The sequence below is a fragment of the Chionomys nivalis genome, chromosome 13 (assembly GCF_950005125.1).
Source record: "Chionomys nivalis chromosome 13, mChiNiv1.1, whole genome shotgun sequence".
Lineage (NCBI taxonomy): Eukaryota > Metazoa > Chordata > Mammalia > Rodentia > Cricetidae > Chionomys > Chionomys nivalis.
The window spans coordinates 14600088-14618937 of NC_080098.1; the positions used below are offsets into that span (position 1 = coordinate 14600088).

At 38.4% G+C, this 18850-nt stretch overlaps 1 protein-coding gene across 1 annotated transcript in view; it reads right to left on the bottom strand.

The window, feature by feature from the left end:
* Positions 1-14043: 14043 nt before the first annotated feature.
* Plxdc2 (plexin domain containing 2) overlaps positions 14044-18850 on the bottom strand; it is a 412732-nt gene continuing 407925 nt past the window's right edge. Inside the window, exon 14 of the mRNA XM_057786950.1 lies at positions 14044-18832. Within this exon, the coding sequence (XP_057642933.1) occupies positions 18716-18832 (117 nt within the window). The 3' untranslated portion in view covers positions 14044-18715. The remainder of the gene's footprint in view (positions 18833-18850) is intronic.

Below are 18850 nucleotides of genomic sequence, written 5' to 3' on the forward strand. Positions count from 1 at the left end.
TCCATCAGCTCTTTATGACTCAGGGTCCCTAGATGAGCATTTAGAAGAAGGGCAAAAGCAGCCACCACTGAACTTCCTTCTGGTTTTATTGGGCACTGCATGATTTCGTGCCCCTGAGCAGTGACTGCTGGCTTAGTTATTTGCTGTGATTTTATGATAAGGAAATCAGACTGACTACAGCAATCTGTCTGAAGTAAATGAATGCTCATCTCAGTGCCTCCGTGAAGCTGCATACCAAACATAAAATCGAAACAATAGAAAATCCACAAGGAGCCCTTCCCCTCTTTCACACATACACAGTCAGAGTTCACCATGGTATACTTACTTACCTGAGTGATCTACTGGGATATCACAGCCCTGTTGGTAACTTTCCTCTCTTATCTGTTCTTTTGAATTATTGCTCTTTAACCTGCTGGGAACCAGTTATGTTCAAATAGCATAGATCTCCTCAAGATGACATCTAATTAAATTCCAAATGACACCATTTGATGACAGCAAACAGGCTTGCTCACTTTATTTATTTACTTATTTTGAGAGTCACAGTTTTCTTTCTAGAAGGGAAATTTATTCCTTTCGTATGCCACTTCAAGGCATCCAGACACAGATTTAAAACATTCTAGAAATAAACAGAATTCAAGGTCCTATGACATATAGAACAATTTGTGCAGCCCATCCCCTAGGCTTATAGCCAAATGTCAGCAGGAGAACTTTGCTTCACATTTTACCACATTTTTTATTTGCATACCATAGTGAGTCCTCCCAAAAAAAAATATATATCTAAATTGTAATTACACAAAGAAGTTCTGCAGGAAAGAATAGCCAATTCCATACCCCTAAAATGTCTGTAAAGTTCTCCATAAAGATGTCAGCTTACTGTGTGGTAACCAGTAATGTTTATTAATGGCTATTAGAGTGGTGTGCATTAGAAAGGGGTCAATTAGCATTTATCCACAGATGCTGGCATTCCAAAACCGTATTTATTCTGTGAGGCCAAGTGTGTCTGCTTGTCTTCAAAATGATGGCAACTCACAGAAAATAATAGGCTTGTAAATAGGTGAAACACAGGGCTTCTAAAATCTCAAAAGTTGAATAGCATACAGGGGTCTTATTGCGTTATTTTTTTATTCCACACATTCTTAAAATTCCCACAGGGCAGGGACTACTCTTCAGACTCGAGAGGGAGGGGGGATGGAGTGGGGGGAGGGGAAGAGGAGTGGGGATGGGGGAGAGGAGTGGGGGGAGGGCGAGAGGAGTGGGGGGAGGGGGAGGGAAATGGGAGGCGGGGAGGAGGCAGAAATTTTTTCAACAAAAAAAAGATTAAAAAAATTTTCAAAACTACTGTTCCATGTTTATACTTGGCAAAGGAGTTATAAATGCTTATTTGTTTTTTACATCCCCCACTGGCTGGATCAGGTTTATTAGCATGAATTAAGGCAGCATGTTTTTAATCTGCACAGGAAAAGATCTGTTCTCTTTCTGTACCCACATCTTCCTTATCTTCCTTTTTTTTACAGTCATGCCATGCCCTGGTAAAGTTGAGTGCAGACCTTTAGATCTGATACCTGTAAGTGGGCTTCTGAAAGGGTCCAACCACCTGCTTAGTTTCTGTTCTAACGGACTCCTGCATCTCCACGGCACAGACCACTTTGCCTGTCTTTCACTGTCAACACTTGAATTACAAGGCTGTGATCTTTAAATATATAACCAGGGTCATGGGAGCCAGGCCCCATTACTAGCGACATTGTTTCCCTGATGCCTAAATCAGGTGTTCATCTGAGTTCCTGGAGAGCTCTCAAAAACTTCCACATCTCTCAAATTATCCAGAAGTCTTAGAATCTACCCTTTGAAATTCTATTGCTGTCTGAAATCTTGGAGACTTTGTCTTTGGTTTCTGTTAGTCTTAATGTTTAGATCCCCCCTGGATGTGGTGTCTTTCTACCATATTCAGACCTGCTGAGCTTAGTAATAATGACAGAGACACCTGATGGGGTACTATTTTAGGAGTCACTGTCACTTAAATACTAATTGTGTCACTCAAATGTTCTCCCGTACCCCTCCAATACTGTAAGAATATTGACAGCGGTGGGCTGCTTCTGTGGTTTCATCATTGTGACTGAAAGTTACCTTCTTCTTCAGGCAGTGTTTGTTGAGGAGGTCACCTTGGGTTTTCAGGTTTATAAAATGGAGTTTTTGATACATTTAGATATTAATAAACCTGGGCAGGTCTGGTCAAAATTACAGGAAACTATGTCAAACTGAGTTGTATCGTTAGTGTGGGGCCAAAGAAATACATTTGCTAAAGGGGTTGTTGTGAGGGAGACGGCCATCAGACTTGAAGAATCACACCCAGAACAGCCAGGGACCTCCCATGAGAGCTTGCATCCTATGGAGGTCATTCTGGGAGAGTTTGGTGATAGTAATCTTCTGCTGCAAAGTTTCAGAGTGTACACATCACCTTGTAGAGATCACGATGTGACTCACTCATTGGCCAGATTCTAGTTCCCATTTATTAATTGTTAAGTCATTGGTGGAAATGACTTCTTCAAAGCATCGTATCATTTCTTGTTGAAGACCTACTCATTTGTATGACAAAGCTCATTTTTAAATACCACCAGTTTAATAAATGTACCTGTCTTTTCCCTTACAGAATTAACTTTTCTCACCTGTGAAATATTTTCTCATGTAAAACAGTTCTATTCTGTCCTACAATGCCACATTTACCATAACTTTTTGTTATTGATTTTATTGAGCTATACATTTTCTCTGCTCCCCTCCCTGCCTCTCTCCTCCCCTTCAACTCTCTCCCATGGTCCCCATGCTCCCAATTTACTCAGATCTTGTCTTTTTCTACTTCCCATGTAAATTAGATAGATCCATGTTTGTCTCTCTTAAGGGCCTTATTGTTGTCTAGGTTTTCTGGGATTGCGATTTGTAGGCTGGTTTTCTTTATGTTTTGTCTATAAACCACTTATGAGTGAGTACTAATGATATTTGTCATTCTGGTTCTGGGTTACCTCACTCAATATGATGTTTTCTAGATCCATCCACTTTCCTATAAATTTCAAGATGTCATTTTTCTGCTGTGTAGTACTCCATTGTATAAATGTATCACATTTCCCTGACCCATTCTTCAGTTGAGGGGGCATTTAGGATGTCTTCAGGTTCTGGTTATGACAAACAATGCTGGTGTGAACATAGTTGAGCACATGTCCTTGTGGTATGATTGAGCACCCTTTGAGTATATACCCAAAAGTGCCATTGCTGGGTCATGAGGTTGGTTCCTAATTTTCCGAGGAAATGCCATGCTTACATCCAAAGGGACTGTGCCAGCTTGCATTTCCACCAGCAGTTCATGAGTATTCCCTTTACCCCACAACCTCTCCAGCATAAGTTGTCATCAGTATTTTTACTCCTTGACCCATTGATGCTTCAGGTGAGCATTGTTTAATTTCCATGTGTTTGTGTTTGTGGTCTTTCTGGTATTAGTGTTGTTATTGAATTCTAATTTTAAGCCATCTTGATACGATAAGATACATGGGGTTATTCCAATATTTTTTTATCTGCTGAGGTTTTTTTATTTGCTAGTATGTGGTCAATTTGTTAGAAGGTTCCATGAGGTGCTGAAAAGAAGGTATATTGTATTATGTTTAGATGAAATGTTCTATAAATGTCTGTTAAGTCTTTTTGAGTCATAACATGTTAGTTCCCTTATTTCTCTGTTAATTTTTTGACTGGCTGACCTGTCCAGTGGAGAAAGTGGAGTGCTGAAGTGTCCCACTATTAGTGTGTGGAGTTTAATGTGTGATTTAAGCTTTAGAAGTTTTTCTTTTACATATGAGGATGCCCTTGTATTCTAGGCATAGATGTTCTGTATTGAGATTACCTCTTGATGAGTTTTTCCTGTGACTAATATGAAATGACCTTTTTTGTCTCTTTTGACTGATTTTAGTTTGATTTAGTCTATTTTGTTAAATATTAGGATAGCTACACCAGCTTGTTTCTTAAGTACATTTGATTGGAAAAAAATTTCCCCAACACTTTACTCTGAGACCATGTCTGTCTTTGAATTTGAGATGTGTTTCTTGTATGCAACAGAAGCATGGATTCTGTTTTCGTATCCAATCTGTTAGCCTGTGTCTTTTTTTAAAATTTATTTATTTATTAAAGATTTCTGCCTTCTCCCCGCCACCACCTCACAGTTCCCTCCCCCTCCCCCATCAAGTTCCCCTCCCTCATCATCCCTAAGAGTAATCCGAGCCTGTGTCTTTTTTAAGTGAGTTGAGTCCATTTATAATAAGGGGTATTAATAATCAGTGATTGCTATCTCCTGTTAATTTAGTTTTCATTTTTAGTGATGTCATTTTGTGTGTTTTCCCTTCTTTGGGATTTGCTGCTGTGAGATCATCAATTGATTGTGTTTTTGTTGAGGTAGCCAACTTCCTTGAGTTACAGTTTTACTTCTAGTACTTTGTGAGGGCTGGGTTTGTGGCTAGGTAATCGTTAAACCTGGTTTTGTCATGGAATATCTTGTTTGTCCTTCTATGGTTATTGAAAGTTTTGCTGGGTATAGTAGTCTGGGCTGGCATCCATGGTCTCTTAATGTCTGCATAATGCTTGACCAGGACCTTCTGGGTTTCACTGTTTCCATTGAGATGTCATGTGTAATTCTGATAGGTCTGCCTCTATATGTTACTTGGCCTTTTTCTTTTGCTGCTTTTAATATTCTTTCTTTATTCTGTATGTTTAGTGTTTTGATTATTATGAGGCAAGGGGGCTTTTTTTGATCCAGTCTATTTGGTGTTCTGTAAGCTTCTTGTATCTTCATAGGCATATTTTTCTTTAGGTTGTGAAAGTTTTCTTCTATGATTTTGGTAAATATATTTTCTGTGCTTTTGAGGTGACCTTTTTCTCCTTTTTCTATACCTATTGTTCTTAAGTTTGGTCTTTTCATGGTGTCCTATATTTCTTGGACATTTTGTGTTAAGCTTTTGCTAGATTTAATTTTTTCTTTGACTAATGTGTCTATTTTCTCTATTGATGTGTCTGTTTTCTCTATTGTATCTTCAGCACTTATTTGTATCTTCAAATTTATGTTTGAATTTGTGGTTCCTGATTGTTTTCCCATGATTTCTGTTTCTATAATTCCCTCCATTTGTGTATTCTTTCTTTTCTCTATTTCAGTTTTCAAGTCTTGAATAGTTTTTTTTTTCTGTTTGATTGTTTTTTGTTGGTTTTCATTAAGGGATTTGTTGTTTTCCAATTTTTGTTTGTCTTTCCCTCCATTTCTTAGAGGAAAATTTTCATTTCTTTTTTAAGGGTCTCTAACATTCTCCTAAAGTTATTTTTTAGGTCATTTTCTTCTGCTTCACTTGCATTTGGTTGTTCAAGTCTTGCTATTGTAGGGTCACTAGTTTTTACTGATGTCGTTTTGCTCTTTGAGGTGTTGCATGTATTCTTACCTTGTCTACCCATCTTTTTCTCTGAGTGGTGTCATTGAGGCTGTCTATGAATTTGGTGATCAATCTTCCAAGGCTCAGATGGTTCCTTCTCGCCATAAAGTCAGGGCCACAGTTCCAGTCATCCCTTTGGTCCCTCGGTATTCCTGGAGGTTACTTGGTGCTCTTGGGGTTTTCTCTGTGATATCAGAGGTGGTTTGGGCCTGCATCCACAGAGATTCCTTGCTTGGGGCTCTTTCTGCTGAGGTTGTTGCCTAGGGCCTGCTCTGGTAGAGGTCCTGGCTCAGGCCTACTCCCTCAGAAATTCCAGATTTGTGCCCCAGACCTGCAGAGGTCTTTGTTTTCTGCCTACTCCTTTGTACTTGTTCCTGTGGATTTTGCTGTCTCAGGCCTGTTGTAGCCTAGGTTGCTGGCTCAGTCCTCTCTCCATAAATGTCCCTGGTTTGGGTCTACTCCTACAGAAGTTCCTGGCTGGGACTTGTTCCTGCAAAGGTCTCTGGCTCTGGTCTATTCCCTCGGAGGTCTCAGACTCGGGTGTGCCCAGACCCACAGATATCCTGGCTTAGGCCTATTCTCTTTGAGGTCCCAGACTCATGCCCTTACCATAACTTTTGTGTGGGGTGTGTGAGTGATACACATACATGTGCATATAAAGCTGTGGTTCTCAGCATATGTGTTGTGACTCCTTTGAGGATAGCATATCAGATAACCTGCATATCAGATTTTTATATTACAATTCATAACAGTACAAAATTAGTTATGAAGTAACAATAAAAATAATTTTATGGTTGGGGTCATCACAACATGAAGATAAAGGGTCATAGCATTAAGAAGGTTGAGAACGGTTAACAATTTTCTTCCTGTTATCTGTCTCTAACTTATTCTTTGAGACATGGTCTTCCACTAAGTCTGGATTGGGCAAGACTAGTGTTCCTGGGATCCTCTTGTCTCCAGCTCCCTAGTGTTTGAATTGTAGGTATAGGGCATGCTTCCACACTGAACTTTTTATGTGTATTTAAGCACAAGTCTTCATGCTTTCATGGCAGACACTTTACTGATGGAGCCATATCCTTTGCCTCAAATTGACCATATTTTCATCAAATGTCTATATCCTCTGGGATGTAAACAAAAACCATACCTTGGGTCCTGGAACACTGTTCAGAGGCTTCAAAGAAATGAAAATAAGACAGGCACAGAGACACACATACAGTGAAGTTAAAGTCAGGTGAGGTTCTTTAACATCTACCTACCACTGTACCCCCAAATCCTAGGATGTTTATTAGGTACAACAGGGGTAGGCTTGGGGCTACTCTTAGTAGGAGGTCTTTATGGGTGAGCTGTCATTCATGCAAGGATCCCTTTTGAGTAATGTAGCTGCCTTTGTGTCACCCACCTTCTTGTAAATATCTCCTTGTCTTACCTAGCATTAACTGTTAACTTAATACAGCCTAGAGTCACATGGGTCAAAAAAGAGTTTCTACTTAGCTGTCTTTATCAGATAGGTCTATGGGTCTATGGTATAGGGATTATACTACTGTTCACAGATGAAGGAGAATCAAAGCCACTGTGGGTGGCACCAGTCCTAAGGCAGGTTATACTGAACTGTAGAGGGACCAGGGGAGCAAGACAGCAACCAGTGTGGCTTCCTGGTTTCTGTTACCAAATGCCTTGAGTTTCTGCTCTAACTGCTCTCAAAAATGGATTTATTACCTGGAAGAATCAGCTGAATAAATCCTTCCCTCCCCAAGTTGCTTTTAGTTAGGGTTTTATAACAACATCAGTGGGTGATATATGTTGTTTCTTTTCTATATTTATCTATACTTCTTAGCATAATAAACTTACTGGATTACCAGGATAAACCAGTTTGTTGAGGGTTGTTCAGATTTCCCCAGAAAAAGTCATACAGTGCTGAGATTTAAAACATCTTGCTTCATTCAACTATGTTAATAGCAGCATTATTTGTAATAGCCAGAACCTGGAAACAACCTATATGCCCCTCAACCGAAGAATGGGTAAAGAGAATGTGGCACATCTACACATTAAGTACTACTCAGTGGAAAGAAAAAAAAGATACCCTGAAATTTGCGTGCAAATGAATGGAACTAGAAAAAACCATCCTGAGTGAGGTAACAAAGACCCAGAAAGATGAACATGATATGTACTCAGTCATAAGTGGATACTAGCTGTAAAGCAAAGAATAGTGAGCCTATATAGTTCATGATCCTAGAGAAGTTAAGTAATAAAGTAAACCCTAAGAAAAACATACATAGATCCAGCTAGAAAGCTGAAATAGACAAGATGGCCTGACAAAATTGGGAGCATGGGGGTGGGGGGAGAAGGAAGAGTGGAAGGGGAATAAGAGGGGAAAAGGGGGGAGGAGAATTTGAGAAAATGGGATAGTTGAGATGGAGGTAGGACAGAGATGAGAGAAAGAAAAGAGATATTTTGATTAAGGGAGCCATTATGGGGCTAGCAAGAAACCTGACACTGGAGAAATTCCCAGGAATTCACAATGATGATCCCTGGTAAGGCCCTAAGTAGTAGAGGAGAGAGTGCCCAAACTGGCCTTGCACTGTTGTCAGGCTAATGATTATCTTAAATATCACCAAAGAATCTTCATCCAGCAACTGATGGGAACAGAGGCAGAGACCCACATCGGTGCACTGGCATGAGGTCTCAATGTGTAGTTGAAGAGTGAGAGGAGTGAGAATATGAGCAAAGAGGTCAAGACTGTGATGGGTATTACCCACTGAATAGTTTACCTGAGCTAATGGGAGCTCACCAATGCCAGCTGGACAGGGAAGAAAACAGCATAGGACCAAACTAGTACCTCTGAATGGAGGTGACAGCTGTATGGCTGGGGATGTCTGTGGGACGACTGGCTACTGCTTATACTGGATTTTTGGGAACCAATCTCTTTGGATGTATACCTTGCTCAGCCTAGATATAGTAGGGAGGCCCTGGACCTTCTCCAAAGCAATGTGCCTTACCCTCTCTGAGGAGCAGATGAGGGGTGGGATGGGGGATATAGGTGGAGGGAATGGGAGTGAGTGAGAATAAGGATTGGTATGTAAAATGAAAAAAGATAGTTTGTTCTCTAAAAAATAAAATTAAAAAATTAAACATCTTGCTTCATATAAATTTCCTGAGGCACACATCTGACATCCTCTAAAGAAGAGGGGAGAAGTTTTCTAGTTTAGAAAGAACAAGTTAAAACAATAGAGAGTTGTCTAGAACTCACTTGGAAAATCAGCAAAATTTAAAAACAAGACACTGAAGGAGGTAAGAGCTGCTGTTAGGTATCTGGATATATTCCTGCTTTAGGATTTAAAGTGGCTGCTAAAGTCACACCTGTGTGAGTCAGGGTTATTCAATAATCACTCAGACACAGTGGTTGAGAAGGGGGATGAGGTTCTTCCCTAGTTGTAAGTCATCATGACATAATGTATCTTACACACACACACACACACACAATTCAGCATTTAAAATGTTTTTAGTTTGTGTGTGTGTCATATCAGTGAACAAATGCCACTGCATGCATGTGTAGGTCAGAGAAAATCTTAGGAACCTGTTCTCTTATTCTACCATATGACTTTGGTTTTTCTTTTTTCTTTTCTTTTCTTTTTTTTTTTTTTTTTTTTTTTTTCGAAACAGGGTTTCTCCATACCATATGACTTTGGAAATTGAACTCTGGTCTTCAGGTTTAGGGACAAGTAGACTTACCTGTGCAGCCATCTCACCTGGGCCCTGCACCCCGTGTTTTCTACAGCTACTTTACCTGGTGTCCAGTTCCTAGGGCAGGAAATGATTAAGAACAAAAGGATTGTCTGGCATGACATTAGCCGATTGCTCTGTACTCTGTCTGCAAACTGCTCCTTTTACCAAACAGGCAAAATAGAAGAGACAGAAAAGTGTTGAATGACAAGGGTGAAAGTATTTAAGAAATTAAAACAATGCTCATTTATTGTTTTTAATATGCAGCCAAACATGACAGCAGCGTCACACAAATAGCTCCCTTCTTCCCCTCTAAAGTTCAAAGTTTGTTAACTCCAACCTAAAAGTAGAAGAACACAGTTTAATTCTCAAATTAGCAACCAATAGCAGGAGTATAGGTAGCATTTGGTCACTGTCAGCTTCCAGTCCTTCGATGTTATAGTGTACAGGTACCAGTCAGTATGCTGGGTTGATCATGGAATACTAGATACAAAAGGAATTCCTTCTACAGTGTATGCAGAACCAGAATGGCAGAAAAACTTGGTATAAGAAACTGTGTAGAAAAATTAAAGAATTATTCCAATCATATGGATTCTCAGGTAGAAGATAGAAAATTAATGGAGTGTAAGAAAATACATTAATAACTAGTTAATTTGTCTTCCAGGAAAAATGTTCAGGAAGCTTGTGGTGTTATGCATCATCTGAATTGTGGAATTTGAACAAGGACTCGAATAGTGTTCACACACATTTTGCTCTCATACCATCTGTACAAAATTAGATGCAATTGCATTTATATTTTTGGGTTCAGGTATGTCCAGTGTGACTTCAATGAGAAGCATAGACAAGCTTGTAACATGACAGAGGCAGCCTCAAAATGATTCATGGGACCGGGCAGAAGAAAGAGCAATGATGCCTGGAAGACTGGGAGAAAGTTGGAATGCTGCTTTTCAAGCCCCATAATAATGAAAGTTTAGAAAATCCTCTGTAAAATTAGCCATCACCTGAAAGACACACATTAGTTAGCCACAGAAGGTGCTCAGAAAGGTAAGACCCATACTGGTGATGGGCCCTGCTTGCCCACAAATTTTCCTTTGTTTGGGCTGACTGCGTTTCTGGGATCAGATTTTTTGTTAGTGTGCTCTTCTCAGCAGTAGATGGGGAGCTTTGTGATTTTGAGCCAGTCCAATTACATCCACTTTGAGTCACACCACATGTGTTCTCTGCACAGTGCAACTGGCAGAAAATGGAGATAGCACACCCTCTACTCCAGTCCTCAAGTTTTTCTCTTTTCACCCTTCAACATTTCAAGTGACCACTAGCAGCAAAACCAGAAACAGTAGTACATTCCTGGCATTTGAAGTTCCCATGATCCCAGTTGGCATGCAAGAAAGCTGTCTCTACTTTTTCCTTTAAAAATAATGTACCTGCCAGGTCCCTACCCAGATGCGTCAACTTAGGCAAATCTGAGATTTGTTTTGAGCACTCAATGAAGTCTTCTGTCAGTACTTAGAAAGGGCTCCTAACACTTGTGTTACACCATACACAGGACGTCTGTGTCTCAAGATGCTTAGTTGACGTCTTGAAAACAATTTTTAACATTCCATTACAAGGAACGCTTTGATTTCTTTTAATATTATTTTCAGAGGAGCCTATTGGAAATGATTGTGGTTTATTCCCCTGCCATGCTATGCCAATCTGAACATAGCCTTGTTCAATTGACCATTAGACATTTGTATAATTGTCTTTACAACATCTAGGCAGTGACGCTGGGGTTCAGGTCCTGAGATGAACAAATTTCTAATAGGTAAATCTTGGAGATCATAGATGATACTATTCTCATTGAATTCTCAGAAAAAAATCTTTTATGATATTTTTGTTGCTTTTGTGTGGTTGACAGGTATAAAAGAAATTGAACAATAAGTTTGTGCCTTTTAAATCTAAGGAGATAAATGGAAAGTCAGCTGCTTGATTATTAATAATTCAAATTCAGAGCAAGGGACTCAGTGATGCTAGGCTTGGTACCATCAAAGAAATATGTGTGAGTGATGGCTGAGGGTTAGACTAATTGGGCATGGCCTATATTTTGAGTTTACTACACAGTTCCTGGTGTCACTTCCAGTGTCTCTGCTTCTGAGTCTGAGTGACCTAAATTTCAGCTTCTCCTCATTGAATATATATTTGAATGCTTCTCTGAAGAGTTGAACCCTCTGCCTGATAGTACACATGGATCTTTAATTGATTTTTATTTACTTCACTGGGATTGATGTTTACACAGTACAATTATGTACTAACTTCATCCAGTGTGTCAAACTTCTAAAACTGCTTCCAGCTATGTCTGAGGAGCCCCAAAGGCGTACAACTGCATGATAAATGGTTCATGCCTTAATTAAGACAGACATATTTTTAATGCTAAGGAGAAGCAAGGCTACTGTTAAAAGTCTAAACTCCCTTGAAAGAGATAGCATCATTGAGATTTTTCAGCTGAAATATAAAATGAGTACATATATCAGTATCTGCCAGCCCAATTTTTTTCATGTAATCCCATTAGAACACTTTTGAATGATTATCAAATATTAATAAATCTTAGAAATTAGATAGGTGAATACCAGCTTGTGATTTACATTTCTTAGCCTTTTATCATGGATATAAGACAATAGGAACTTTTAGTGTTGACAATGTGTTATAATAAGCCTTTAGCATGCATTCTTTGGGTATTTGCTGCTTCAGAATAAACAATATTGAGAAGCCAATATGTTGTGTTCTATAAAATTCTTAAAGGAATTCTTTTTAAAGTACCAGGTTTCTTTGCAATTCTAATTCTAATGGCACTGGGCACTGACTGTTCTCATAGCTATGCCATGTAGACTGAAAGGACATTGAGAGTATAAAACTCTACACACCTATGTGGATCCCTGTGATCAGAGTTTTCTGATTTCATTCCTCTCCAGTGAGAATGTTTCCAAGTAGTCTTTGTCAATATTCAAAGTCTACAAACTTTTCTCCTTGAATTTTCTATCACTTATATTAATTAATACGTGATAATTCCAAACACTACCATCTCACATTAGTCTTGAACAAAAACTAAAGGGAAACCAGATATTTTTTCAACTTTTGCTCACTATGTTTCTAAAATATTCATAAAGGACTGTCTTCATGCAACTTTACCAAGTTTTGCAACTGGTACAAAATAAACCCAAGTATAAACTGACTATATAAACAGTTATAAACTGGAGGCTTCTGGTCTTCAGGGAAACTGACATAAGGCACATTGAAGGAGTACACACTAGTGTGACATATTTAAGCTTTTCAAGTCTGAGGTTTCCAATTTTAAATTTCTCAGAGCATTTTTAGATTCATAGAATAATACAATACCTTCAGTATCAACATTATTGCTCTAAGCACATAGTTGAGTAGGTGGCAGGAGAGAATATTCTGATGATCCTGACAGGAAAATTTCCAGGAATTAAAAATAGAAAGGCCATCCAGTCATTCCTAAAATTAGATGCAAGCAGTTTCAACTTCCATGTGAGGCTCCAATTTGTAGATGAAGGAAATGACCCAAGTCTCTGAAATACTCAAACTGTGTGATTTCAGGTTCATGGTCCTATACTGAGTACAGGTACTGCCTCGGGGATATGGCTATAAGGTGTCATTGCTTGATAACCTGGTGGCTGATGATTCAACAGCCAAATGTCAATTTTCTTAAGATAGATAGTCTATCTTCTCATCTCCTCTTAGTAATTGTTAGATGAAGAGATGGAATACTAGATAAAGGTGATGTTGAGCTGCAATTGAATTGTTACTTTTGTACTTTGAAGTGTGTGATTCCAAGCTTTGTTATGAATGAAAATCCACATATGATGAAGATTAAATAAGCACATAAAGAATTTGTTTTGAATCTCTCTCTCTCTGTCTCTCTCTCTCTCTTTCTCTTTCTCTCTCTTCATCACAGACTTGCAATTTTCCTGTCTCACTCTCCCATGGACTTGAACTATAGGTGTCTACTACTGTACTGGGCCTGAATCCTGACAGAATTTACTTACAAGGAAATACAGCGATTTTATCAGGAGATGCTTTGACCAGCCTTTCCCTTTTCTCCACCCTGTAAACACTAATCATGTCTACAAATATCTTTTGTTTGAAAGGATAGGTATGCTGCCAAACAATCAATAAAACTCATGAAGGTAGCCAAATGCCCTATTTGTAAAAAGTAGAATCACTTTCTGAACCTTCAACCAAGACTTAAGAGATCTCAAATGTCAATAGTGCTGAGTTAAGGAAACTATTTAAAAACCAGCAGCAGAAATATCCATGCAAGAGAAAACTTCCACTCTGGGTATGTTCAGTCATTATTCAAGTGGATAGGAAACTTTTCTTGGACCAGACACCTTTGTGACTTTTCCTTCATATTTGTAAAATTATCAGCTAATTTGAAAAAGAACAATAGTTCTTTAAATTAAATATTTATAGAGCTTTTCCTATTTGCAAAGGTGTGTTTGAGGATTTAATTGTATTATAATGCTATATTTATTTCCATAAACTATTTATTTAGAATTGTTAATGTTTATATCGTCTGTGAGTGTGTGTGGGGGGAGAGAGACAGAGACAGACAGAGAGAGAGAGAGAGAAAGTGCTCATAGAAAACAGAAAAGTATTCTTGTTCCTCTAGACCTTGAGTAGCAGATAGCTGTGAACACCCCTCTGGGTACTGTGGACCAAACTCTGTTCTTCTGAAAGAGCAGCAAGTATTTTTAACCACTGAGTCATCTTCCATCCACACGAACTGTTCTCTTTCTCTCTCTCTCTCTCACTCACACACACACACACCACTTTGTTTTTCCATACCGCAAGATCTGCAGAGTAGCTTCCAGCAGGTATTTAACAAAGTAATATTAATTGTATGCTTCAATGTATGAACAAGTAAAAGGATGAATCAAAGTACTCTGTAAAATGTAAAGTGCTTTATAAAAACACAATGATATGAGTATATTGTAGGTAACACCTCTGATGTCAAAATTTCCCATAAGACCATCTCAGGACACAGTTTCTAAATAGTTTTCATGAACAAGTAAAAACTGATTATCTATGAGATACGAATTCTTCAATAAACAGTATTAGTTTTCAAATACAATTGAGTAGGAATGAAACAAGGCATAAGAACAGTTAAATGACAAAGATAAATAGCATTGCTAACCTGAGGACCACAGCAAAGAAGGTGGAGAGAGGACACATAAGGACCCTATGAGAGATGGAACTTGAAACAGAATAACAACATTCTTAAGATAGTAACAGGATACACGAAGGTTGTTTCATGTTTCATAGTATTATATAAGATATAGAAATCATCCCTACAGGAGATAAAGTTGATTTTGTCATGGATTATGCCTTTAATCTGTTTGTTTGTCTTAATTGCTTACAAAGAAATGAAAGCAATAACAATTGAAACCAAAAAGACCAATTGAGAATTTTAAGTTCAAAACCCACTTTTGACAACAGAAAGACTTATTATATTTATTCAAGCCTTGGTTTTCTTATCAATGAAATGTATGAGATGCCTTCCCACACCATATATTATCTAGACGTGATCATACTTTAAAGTATTTTATTCCTTTTATAACGTCTTCATTTGCAGAATTTACATTAAAAACAAGTCTCCACCATATTTATGTTTTCACTTCATAGCTCCTTACGTTTGTAATAGAAATGAAATAAATATGAGATAACTAATGTTTGCATTATCATTTGCTTTGTTTTCAAACGAGCCTCTGCTAAGATCCTGGGATTCCATTTATTATGAGGAGAAAAGTGTAAAAGCAGAAAAACAAAGGCACCAAGTGACTCCACATAAGAAAGAGCCCAGGCAAGTGGAAGAGACACAGCAAGTGGGCAAATAAGAAAAAGAGTCAGGAAAGAAAAAAACATGGACAAAAGGAAAAAGAAAACACAGACAAAAAGAAATTCAAGCAGTTTTGTTATGTGCTTTGGCATTTCCTCAAGAATGTATTGCCTCGATTGTCTTTAGTTGCTTTTTGGAATAATGAACTTCCTTTGTGTGCAATTCAGTCTTGGCCCTACAGATGAGCTTCACAGATTACATTGATGTCAGGTTTTGAAAGTCTTTACAATCTGTATATTTAATCAGTCTGCAAAACAATCTTGCAAAAAAGATGGAACAACATATTTAAAAATTTTTTCCAACTAGAAAATTGAGACTCATGGAAGTTGAAGTTATTTTTTCCAAGAAAATGCTATAAAGACACAAATCCATGTCAACTGGTCTTCTCTTTATTTCTCTTTGTGGCTTCTCTTAGATTATAAGAAAAAAGTGTTTGGGTGTGTTTAAGAGCTAACATATTTCCTTCCTTCCTTCCTTCCTTCCTTCCTTCCTTCCTTCCTTCCTTCCTTCCTTTCTTCCTTCCTTCTTTCCTTCATTCTACTATTTTCTTTAAGAATAAATAGTTCAATTAAAACATTATAGTACTTTATAGTAAACTTTTCTGCATTGCTAGAATGTTGTGTGTAGCCTAAAATGATAGTAATGAGCCATGTGTGGCTATGGGTCCTTGAAATGTGACCACAAGATTGAATATAAATTGTATTAAAATCATTAGCCATAATTGGCTAGTAGATTCAATAGTGGACAGCAACTTTCTACCTCATTCGAGAGTCTACCAAATACCCTAGAAACCTTACAGAAAAACATTTGTGCTCAATTGCCATTGGCCATTAACATTTATCTTTCTATTTGTCAGTGCTCTTTAAGGTCCCAATCATTCACAAACAAGCCTGTACCATCTGGTTGGGTGATTTGCAGCTCTCATCACTGATCATTACTCTTGTAGTTAAGGTAAAATAGTTAAGTTCCCTTGCAGGACCACTTCCCTGGTTTCTTCTTATGGTTGTATGCATCCCATTGTTATTCTTCTCAGAAGAACACCATTGACATTCTTTCTTCATGCTCACAGAATATTGACTAAGGTACTTGTGCCTATCTTTTGTAATACATAATCCATATATAGTCCACAATACTGGACTCCTTTTTGAAATTTCTAGAACCTTTATGTGCCCTTCCTCTGAAGTAAACAGAATTCGAGAACAGACCAGAAGTACAAACAGAATTAAAGTTTCATAGAGCAAAGAGATTCTACCAGAATTTTTGTGGATTCATACAATGCAGTACTTATTTTCTCTCTCTCTCTCTCTCTCTCTCTCTCTCTCTCTCTCTCTCTCTCTCTCTCTCTCTCTCTCTCTCTCTCTCTGTTAACTTAGAAAGTTTCCACATAACTTAGAAACCTTCTTGCTTCCAACTTCTCTGTTACTTGGTTCTTTGATACACCGAGTAAGTCAGAGGGTCTTATGTATTCATTTAAAAGAATTATCAATGGTTTTAATTAAAAATGGAAGATGGGGTTTGAAGGGTATAAAGATAACATTACTACTTGTAGGAACTACGTTGAGTGAGATGCAGATGCAAAAGATTTATGTGGCTGCCAATCCATTGCTTTTGGAAGCCAGGCTTATTGTCAAAGCTTGTGAAAGCATTATCTTATCCTAAAAGGAAAGTCGTCTATGCATACCTTCTGTGTCTGTAAAATACCAGTTGCACCAGTTACATTGGCAAGTCATTTGGATACTGCTTTCTCACCAAAATTGCACCAACAAGAATAAGCTGAGATATTTCTTATTGCTTGAGCATACCTGGGGCACAGATTGTCATCACATCCTACAATTATGCTGTTCGCCTACCTTTGTTTTCTGATAGTTTTATCTGAGGTTAGGGAAAAGTTACTGTCTTCAAATACTTCAAGGAATAAAGCAAAATACATGTGGCAGAAAAGAGCCCTCACTTATGCCAGACACTGGGGATGATAATGTGACACTCTGTTAGGGGATGGATGCTGTCCAGTGTAGACATTCTACATAGATTGCAAACTGTCAGTGAAGTGCTAATACTGGGAACCGTTGCTTTGTGTAACTTGAGTCTGCAAACATCTGCAAATGTTGAATGAAAAGGTTTACAGTTTTGGTGGTTGGCAGAATTCTAAACCACAGAACCTCAGATTTAGAGATATTGTTTACATTACCAACTTCCCTTTTTGACTGGTACATTTTCTTTCTTCTCTTTTGGGAATTTTTCAAAGTTCGGATTGCAATCAGAGTATCAGTGAGAACTCCACTCAAGGGACATTTACAACTGCTTCTTGGCATCAAGGAGAGAGGGGGTTGGAATGAATGAAAGAGTCGATCCAATAGGAGGCAAAACGATGTGTGCTGCAACTAAATGAAGCACTTCTGGAAGTGACATAAAAATATGCTAATATTAAGGATTATCTTACAGTGTTGTGGGAGGAATGCCGTGATTCATCTTGCATTTGTTTTGTCTTGATGACAAAATACACTCTTTAGAGCCACAAGAGCCTGCCTTGTGTTAGTTATAAACAAAAATATATTTATATATTTATATATTTATGTAACTACTATGTGCTTTAAAGAAAATTACTGTGTGATTCAGCAGGGTTATTTCATTCTGTTTTTTCCCCTATCACCAGAAATACGTTGACTTGAATGATTTCTTAGACAGGAACTGACAATGAAACGGGTTTGTCATACAGATATGGTGAACTTTCAAAATAACAGTGTTTAAATCCCTTAAGATATTTGTCTCAAAAAATGACCACCTATTCTTCTTGTTATTTCTGTCTCTTTCCATTAGCCAAGATTAAATGCGGCTTCTCAGGAGTCCAGGTGGGAGAGGAGGCAGCACTTCTGACAACAAACTCATTCTGAAGTGAGAGAATGGAAACCCTCACCGGCTATGCCCTCCTCTCTAGTCCTCAGCTTAGCATTGGGAAGTTGTGTCACAGCCAACAGAAAGGGTGCTCATTACCCAGGAAGAGGCAGGCATAGTGAACTTCCAAACAGATGAAAGGTTCATCCTGAGAAGTAATGAACCTGGTGGAGCGTCTGGATTTAGAGCAAAAACTAAAATTCTTTTGCCGAAAGTCTGTTTGGAAAAGATAGAGAAACCTCTGTTTCTGTTTGGTTTTGCTCTCATGTGAGCCATTGTTTCCAGCAATCTTGAAGCATTCATCATTGCTCTTCCCAGTGAAAACATTAGGACTCTGAAACATGGTTATCTTTGAGACATCAGAGAACATTGGAACCAAAGGAGTAAATCCCTTGTGAACTAAAGCTTTATTTATTATTATTATTTTTCCTTGATCCCTTTGCAACCCTGCACCTAAACCAAAAACATTGTCATCTTGTCACACTTCTGGCAAGTCCACAGGAGATGTTCTTCGTGAGCCATGGATGTCATTCCGGTAGGGAATGTTATAATCAGTGTACATGGTGTCTTGTACAAGTCTGAGTTTTCCTTTCAATGTTCCTGGGCTGGGCTCGTCCAGAAATCTTGTCTCCCTTCTGGCTACAGCAGTTTAGGGCTCCTTTGTGTGTGGCTGTGGTGTGTGTCTGTTTTAAAGGTATAAGCAAAGTTTAGTTGTAACACCTGTAAGCCAGTACTGGTGCTGCTCTGTCCTAAAATTTTAGCACTGCTCTGACACAATAAAACCTTCTTTCTCTCCAACGGGCTCAACTTCCGCATAGGCAGGGTGTCCCGATCCTCTTCGAAACTTCATTGCTGGCCATCTGCTTGGGCGTCTCTAAAACAGGAAAATGCA